Source organism: Malus domestica, chromosome 14, assembly GCF_042453785.1.
Source record: "Malus domestica chromosome 14, GDT2T_hap1".
NCBI lineage: Eukaryota > Viridiplantae > Streptophyta > Magnoliopsida > Rosales > Rosaceae > Malus > Malus domestica.
Window position 1 is genome coordinate 23,836,276 of NC_091674.1, and position 8,877 is coordinate 23,845,152.

General features: G+C 36.0%; 1 protein-coding gene across 1 annotated transcript; it reads right to left on the reverse strand.

Annotated features, from left to right (window-relative positions):
* Positions 1 to 1,214: 1,214 nt before the first annotated feature.
* On the reverse strand, positions 1,215 to 5,887 carry LOC103428269 (TPD1 protein homolog 1-like). Its single transcript, XM_017330362.3, has 4 exons — positions 5,716 to 5,887; positions 4,830 to 5,015; positions 4,411 to 4,488; positions 1,215 to 1,951 (listed from the first exon to the last, which is right to left on the reverse strand). The coding sequence occupies exons 2-4, from the start codon at positions 4,924 to 4,926 to the stop codon at positions 1,608 to 1,610; spliced, it is 519 nt and encodes a 172-aa protein (XP_017185851.3). The 5' UTR covers positions 4,927 to 5,015; positions 5,716 to 5,887; the 3' UTR covers positions 1,215 to 1,607.
* Positions 5,888 to 8,877: the final 2,990 nt, after the last annotated feature.

The window sequence follows — 8,877 nt, forward strand, 5'->3', positions numbered from 1 at the left end:
CATATGCACAGATGACCCAGAAACGCACATCTTTGCAATTTCACCAAGTATTTTAAGCATGTACGGTTAGATATAGATAGAGAAAATACCAAGGAATGAGGACGAAGGACGAAGTGTCGTGAGCTGTCGCGAAGGAGGGATGATGAGGGTTGTCGCAGTTGAGGATGAGAGGTCGTGAATGGGGGTCGTCGATCGGCTGTGTGAAATGGGGGTCGTCGATCGGCTGTGTGAAATGGGGGAATCAGGAATGGGGTGTGTGTGCAGCCGTGTGAGTGAGTGAAAGTGAACCCTAATTGGGATGGGATCCTTTGCTTTGCAATTTGGGCAATTTGGTACAACCAATTTTTCAACCTATTATACCATGACATGTGTGTATATATATAATTAATTTATTTATTATTAATAAAATGGTTCAATTCGGTTCGATTTCGACTGGTTCTTAATCATTTGAAATTAGAACCAGAACCGATTTGAATGGTCTGGTTCGATTTTTCACTCAAAGTTGACTTTTTCGGTCAACACGTTTTTTCGGTTTTTTCATACGGTTCGATGCGGTTTTGCAGTTTTTAAGCCCACCTATGATGCACGGATACTTTTGTTTGGTCCTGTATCTCGTATCCAATACTTGATCGGATACGATACTTGCCTAATACTCTCAGATACTCGTCCGACACGTATCCTGGTTGATGGACATGAATTTGACATGATGGATACGCGTATCCAACATTTAGGATACACGTAAAATCCAACATATAGGATACATTTACACTTTGAAAAAAGGTAATGAGGAAGAGAAAATTAATAGGAGATATCTATAATTAAAAGTTGTTGAATACAAAGAGCTTCCCTCTAATTAAAATCATGAATACGACTTTCACACTTATTCTACTGTATAAAGAGAATTAGATTTCGAACTTTTCTTCTCTAACAACTCAAATGTACTTGAATTTGAATGATGAATTATGTTTTAAAATGTATATTTTTGTTGCTATATACATTTTTATTTGCCATATCCATAGCGTATCGTATCTTAATTTTTAGAAATTTTCCGTATCATCGTGTCATGTTGTATCGTATTGCCGTATCTGTATCCGTATCCGTATCCGTATCCATGCTTCATAGATGCCCACCCCTATTAGATGATACATAAAAAGCCACACCTTGAGAGAATCTTCTTGGCATTTCTCAAGTAAAATACCGAGACAAACGAATCAGAAAGCAAAGATTCAAAAGCATCAGCAATAAAATCTCGTTTGCCAAACACTATATTCTTCAGAAACATTCCTCCTCCAATATCAACACACAACTTTCAATTTTCCCATCACATATTTCTGCCACTATACTACTATTCTTACTATATACAAAATAAACCCCAAATATTCTCCTTCCGTCCGTGACACCGCCATGACATTTTTACCCATATCCATCTTCAGAAATCTCAGCTTTTGCCACTCTAATCCACGATATAAAGCAAAAGCAGAGAAAGGGCAAATTGGGTATTTAGATACCAGATACATAATCCGGCTTTGGGTGCTTTAATATATTTCTGTCTTTTTCTTGTGTTAACTATTGTAATTAGGCGACTGATTGTTTTATTACTACCATATTTAACGGCACGTGACCGAGGAGACCGAGAGCTTGTAGCTGAAAGTGTTGGCGTACTGAAACGACACCGTACCGCCGCTGACAAGGGGCTTGCCGTCGTTGACCAGGCAGTCGTTGTAGCGGAGGCGCTTGAAGATCTTGGGGTTGACGAGGCGGGCGGAGCTGAACCAGCCGCAGGCGACGTGGATGTGAGAGATGTCGCAGCCGGTGGCGCACGTGTTCATGATCTCGACGGTGTATGTGGGGATGCCACTTGGCAGCGGGGATGTGGGGCCCTGGTTTATCACTACGTCTGCCCTGCTGCACTTGTCTCCCCGAATCCTGTTTGGTTCCTCCATTGCTGTCGCTGTAAAACAGGAAAGCAGATGACATAAACATACACACTTTAATATAGAAAAGGAAAATAAAACAAAAATATATGATTAGGGTCTTTAATCATAATAAGGTTCAGATAGTGAAAGGTTACAATACTAAAATGGTCGCACAAACCAACCAACCAACCGTCTATTTGGAGAAATTCTTGAGTACAACTGCAACTTTGTATTCGATTTCTAAACGTAGTTACCTTGGTGACCTTAATGCAACGAAGTCCGCATTGCTAAATGATCTCTGTATTCGAGTCTTACACGGTGAACGCGAATACAAGAGAGTTCGTTTAATATGTATACTGAGTGAAAAAGTGACGAGTCACTGCCGCTGGCCAAGAATCTCTCTTCACAAAAAGGGTTGGGGAAAGCATTTGTAGACAAAACACACTTTTTCTAGATGAGTCACAGGGATTATACACGAAAAGTTAGAACACAGACAGATCAAACCCAAAATGGCTAATGGAGATGGGACCTATCAAAGCTTCTGCTTTCAATGTATCACCTATTCATGTTTTGCTTTTCAGCGATGTCTTAGCTTTTTTGTGTTTGGCAATTTAGCATTCCGAAAAAAATAATGATAAAAGAGTAATGTTATTCATATCATATTTTTATATTATTTTAGATGACATCTGATGTGGACAACTACATCATTTAAAAATTTTGCAAAACCTAAGGAAAGAAAGGAAAAACACTCCTCGTATACCACAATCATCATTTAATTAAGATGCATTTTTGCTCATCACCATTTAGTGTAGTGTATGCTCACCACCCTATTTATCACCGTTATATGAGTTTGAATATTGAGATTTGTGCTTATCCACTACACGAATCTCGAAATTCAAACTCATCTAACGGTGATAACTGGGATGGTGAAGATACACCACACTAAATGGTGGTAAGCAAAAAATGCTTCTTTTAATTAACTAGTTTTTCTTAATTATTAGTTTATTAAATAATGAACTAAATTTAAAAATTTTATTAATTCAAATGATGTGGCTGTCCACATCAAATGCCATCTAAGGTAGTATAAAAATATGGTACAAAAACATGATATGAATATTATTACTCATAATTTGTAGATTATATTTACAAAAACATGTTATAGAAAGATTAAATTTATAAATTAAATTTACAAATAAAATAATATGTCATCAATCAAAATGTTAATCAAAATTTAAATAGTACTTCGATCATCAACTACCTTATCATTTAGCTTTTAAAATTTAGCTTACATATTTTGTTTGCCTGCATTACTCTTTCAGAAAAAAGCAAAGACAATTCGTCAGGACGCTCTTTCACTTCACATAAGGGCATTTTCCATGTGTCGACATTTACTTTGCAGGAAAATAGAAAAAGACAAAACGCAATTCGCATTCATTATATGCAGCAATTGGCAGACAGCAATGAAAGTGAAGTAGGGCTTTATATGTACGGGAAATCATTTCCAAATTTCTATTCCCTCCTCCTCTTGTTTCTAGTAGCATAATTGAATAAATAATTGAGAATGCGTGACTTTTTTTAAAAATGATTATTTATGAATTTTTTGACAACTCGTATTTTTATCACAATATTTTGTAATATTAATACGAGAATTAATGTTACACTTTGAGGAAGTATAAAATTCATAAAATTCTTGACGAATTTCACTTTTGAAAGAGTCTTTAATATTAACTTCGTAAACTTTTTGCCACCTCAGAATTTAACATAAATAATTTAAGAAACAAAAGCAACCAAGAAAATGTGAGAAACGAGAATAGATTGTGAAAATCAATTCCAATTCGCAAAATCAAAAAGAGACTCGTAAACTATGATTTGCACAGAAATGTTCTCTAATGAGTAATAATCACTAACTATATGACCGCTCATTATTAAATTCAACGATAAATAACCATGTATCACTGATGACTAGGTAATCAAAACAACGTATGTACATATAATGTTCTTCAACAGTGTGTATTTTTATGCAAAGACTTTTGATTCAAGTGGGTGACACAAAAGAGGGAATGAAAAATATTGGAAGAATTGAGATCCCATTTAAAAGATACCCCACATGGGAAAGCAGCAAGTATTGCCAAAGAGGGGTCAAGGACTAACGGTGCACGTTAGCATATACCCCTTAAGGGCGTGCTCTTCTGACACCTATTTCCCACTCCATCTGAACAAACAGTGACCATATATTCACTTGCGAACAAATGGGTAACGAATTCTGGTTTGTCTCAGCATCACCATTTTAGAAAAAACAAAATTACGAAAAATTCAAATTGAAATCAATCAAAAACATTTATCCACAGACCTCCATGCATTTAAATTCCCCAATAAATAAACAATTTCATGGAAAATTGAATGATCAAGAAATGATGGAAATATATTATATAAAAAAAACTAATTGAAGAAATTAAATTAATTATCACGAATTAATTAAAAATTGATCGCTTACCACGAATAAGCAGTTTGCGATGGATTGCGGTGAGTGTGGAGTTCCCAGCTTCAGCCAATTCAGACTTCAAATTTCCAGCTGCAAACAAAATTCAAAAACAAAAAATCATCAATTAAAAAAAAAATTATGTATATATATAAGGCGGAAAGTGCGAAAATAACACAGAATTGGGCAAGAAATTAATTAATTAAAATTTAAAATTCAAGAGATGACAAACACATGGACCCCTTGTGTTTGCGAAAGAGATGCCAAGAACAAACAAAAAGCAAAAACGAAAAAAAAGCAGATTAAAATATAAAAATCAAAAGCAATAATTTCCATAGGAATATGGAATCTACGCATAAAAACAAATAATGGTGTGCGTTGCGTGAATCTTCGGCGGTAGGATCCAAACGACAAGTCGACGTCCGTACACGTACCTCCGTCAAATCCAAGCGCGAGCACCAGCACGACTGCAGCCACGACTCCGAAGAGAAGCAGCGACGCCACGACCGCAACGACTGGCCGTTTCGTCATCGTGTCAGTGAGTCGAGTTGAAAACGAACTCGGTTGCGAGAACGAGAGTACTGAGTCGACGAACGAGTTACCGAGCAAGCTTAGAAGCTCTGCAGTGAAGAAAATACAAGTGAGAGGTTGAAGGAATCGATGAAATTATATCACATCAAAAATCAATCAGATAAATCAGTCAAAAATAACAATAGCCGTCGATTTAGAGAGAGAGAGAGAGATTGTGAGGGCTGAGATTTGACTTGCACAAAGTGGGAAGGACTCACGGGGAGGACGACCGAGCTAGAGAGGCTACACGGTAGGCTTTTCGTGTAGGCTCAAAACAGGCAAAACGACGGCGATTTGATGTTTGGAGCGCCAGAGCGGCCAGAGAGCTAGGTGTTTTCACAAAAGAGGAAACCGAGACTTTTCCTCTCCGAACTGTCGAGGAAAACGCTGCGTCTCGGTGCCGAATCGCTGCAGCGAGCGAGATACAATTGCGTGTGTGGGCAAATGTGGATTTTCCGGGAAAGTTTTGTGGAGCGAAATTACTGGAGCAAGAGAGAGAAAGAGAGAGAGAGAAAACAAACAGGCTGTAAACAGTGGTACAGAGAGGTACAAGGACACAGAGCGCACAAAAATGGCAGACATTGTTGGCTCTACGGAGAGAACAGCTCCAAACGCAACAGAAATGGCAGAGCGAAATCGCAAATAAATCCGATCGCATTTATTTGTTTTTTCTGCTAGTCTCGAAACCTTTACATATATAAAAATACAGAGACTGTATGTAGAGATTACTGGAACTAGACGACGTCGTACCTGGATTAGGGTTTCGAGGAGGGGGCAAGAGGAAGAAGACGAAGAGGAGGGGAATGTGGGAGGTCGTGCGTGTGATCCTCTGGGTGTTTGGTTTCGGAGCTGAGTGATTATATAGTGATTGTTAATCAAGATTAATTAATTGAGTGTTTAATTAATTAATGAGGGATTAAGGCGCACGTGGGGGAGTTAACTGTAACTAACGGGAAAAATGAATGATTAGGTAATTTATCCGGTTTAGAGGAGGAACGGGAGGAGGAATGTTGAGAATGTGGTGGTGGGGACCGGGGACCACACGGAGGACGTCTGGGAATTCTGCGATTGCACGTGCGGGCTGCCTGTTAAGATTTTTTTTAATCATTATCTGTTTATTTTGTTTTTGCTGTTTTTGGACATGGGCAAGCGTATTTTTGTAAGGGTGTGCTATCTATACACTTTAAATTACTTCTTATACATTTTTTGTTAATTTTTATTGGTTGATCTTCTTCAATTCATCCGATCTGACGGTTGAAAATTAGAAATGTATATGAGAAGTAAAATGGAGTGTATGGATATCACACCCCTGTTGTATAAGTATTGCTTAACAAGGACATGGATGATATTGTCATTTCCTTTGAAGTTTTTTTTTCAAAAGATAGGATTTGATTTATTATATTCAAATAGAAACATTGGTATCTTCCGCCGTTAATAAGAAAGGTTTAATTGGATTAATAATTCTCGTGATGATAAGATAGCTAGAAGATAATCATGTGGTAAAAAAATTAGGATTTAAGCTCATGTAATGAAGTTTGTTATGATTGATGCCCAAAATTAAAAATTCTGTAAACTTTTAGTTAATTATTGACACGTGAGCTAACTCCACGTCCTAACAATTAATAGAGAGTTCCGTTTTAACCTAATATGGTGGATCACGTGCTAATAATTAACATAAGGTTGACGGTATTTTCAATTTTGGGAATAAATCATAACAAACTTCACCACAGAGGCTTAAATCCTAGTTTTTATTTTTTTTTATTTATTTTTATATTACCACAAGGGCTATCTTCGAACTACCCTGTCACCATGGGGACTAATAATCTAATTTGGCCAATAAGAAATTAGGGCCTAAAGCACCCCACCGCAAGGTTCTCCCAAATGATATTATCTTCATTAAAAGGGTGGGGTAGTAAGTTTCACAATGGGTTAGCAATAATGTGGTTTAAATTTGTCTTTGACGAGAATCAAATCTAAAACTTATCACTTACTAGTAAAGAGGAGTATCACTAGACCGTAGTACTAAGTAGCAACTCAAGGCCAAATTTTGAAAATAAAGAAATTAGCTTTCAATTTGGGAGCTTTATATATAGAGACAAAAAAATCACTATATTTCAAAGAACTCCACTAGTTTTTAAACATGTCAATGAGAGACAAAAACATAAAAACAACTAAATCCCAGCCCAAAAACATGGAAACAATGTTTTAAAATATCAGTCATACCTCCAAGGCTTTAAGGCTGTTATAGAACCCAACCCTCCCAACTCCAACAAAATTAATATGTACCATAAGCTCAACCAATCCTCAACTATTTATACAGAATCAGTTCAATCAATCTTTGACCATTTTCACAGAATTAGTTCAACCCGTCTTTAACCATTTTTACATAATCAGTCCAACCTGTCCTCGACCTTTTTTTGCAGAATTAGTTCAATCAGTCATTGATCATTTTTGCATAATCAATTCAACCCACCTTTTCCGCATAATCAGTTCAACCCGTCCACCACCATTTTTGCATAATCAGTTCAACCTGTCTTCAACCATTTTTGCATAATCAATTCAACCCGTTCTCGACTGTTTTTTGCAAAATCAGTTTAATCAGTCATCAATTATTTTTGCAGAATCAGTTCAATAAATCATCTGTCATTTTTGCATAATCAATTAAACCCACCATTTTGTAGAATCAGTTCAACTCGTCATTGACCATTTTTGCAGAATCAGTTCAACCCATATTTGACAATTATTGTAGAATTAGTTCAACTCGTCCTCGACCATTTTTTGCAGAATCAGTTCAACCCATCATCGACCATTTTTGCAGAATTATTTCAACTCGTTTTCGACCATTTTTGCAGAATTAGTTCAACCAAAATTTCTTTAAAATTGTGACTATAAACCCACACTATTTATTGGATTTCTTAGCAATGCTTATTGCCTGAATAGTACCCCAAACCAAAACCATTTATCGATAATATCAATATCAATTCATCCGAAGACACAAACGCGAGCTCACTGTGGAGAAATTTTTTTGGGTTCCCAACACAAAAGCCAGGTGGTGTACCCACCAATTGAAATTTGACATCTAAATATTCTTTTATATCTTTAATTCTTGATAATTGACATGCTAAATCATCACGGAAAACAAATTAATTTAACGGAGTTGTACTTCCACCGTCAACTCTTACCGTCATTACCAATTACTCATTTTGTAAATCTTTTCACTGATTCAGAAATCATCACAAAATTTACCACCAGAAATTTAAAACGTGAGAGAGAGGGATAATTGGGTTTGGGCCCAGCATGCTTTGGGATTTAGAAGTTCAAGTCCGTTAGTTTTTTCCTCTCTTTTTAGACTGCGGTTTTTTATTCAAAAGTGAAGGGTGAGTGATGGACAAACAAGATTGAATTCGAAGTTGAATAGGAAATATGATGGAATTCGAAAGCAAGTTGTAGAAGTGCTTGATGGGGAAGTTCACATCCTTTAGTTTTTGTTTGACTATTAGACTTCCAGCTTTTAAAAATTTATTTGATTAAAAAGAGATAAATGAAGATTTAGATGTCAAAATTTCTATTAGTAGGGAACACCACCTGGCACAAAGCAATAGATGAAGAGATAAAAGTGTGAAAAAAATTTCTACTATAAAGAGTAATTTTGTAATTTACACTCCGAAGAAAAAAAAGGTAATGATGTCATATTTCACATGTATTAACTTTTGTCTCTTCTTGTGATGTTTAAAAAGTGTTGACACAATATACAATTAAGTATTAAAAGTATACTCTATGTATAATTTTTCCTTTCAATTTCAGTGTTTTGAAAAATAAAAGTAGTTACCAACAAAATTTCAGTTTTTAAATTTTTATTTTAAAAAAGCAAAAACAAAATAATTAGTAAACGGCTCCTTATTATTTTTGGTG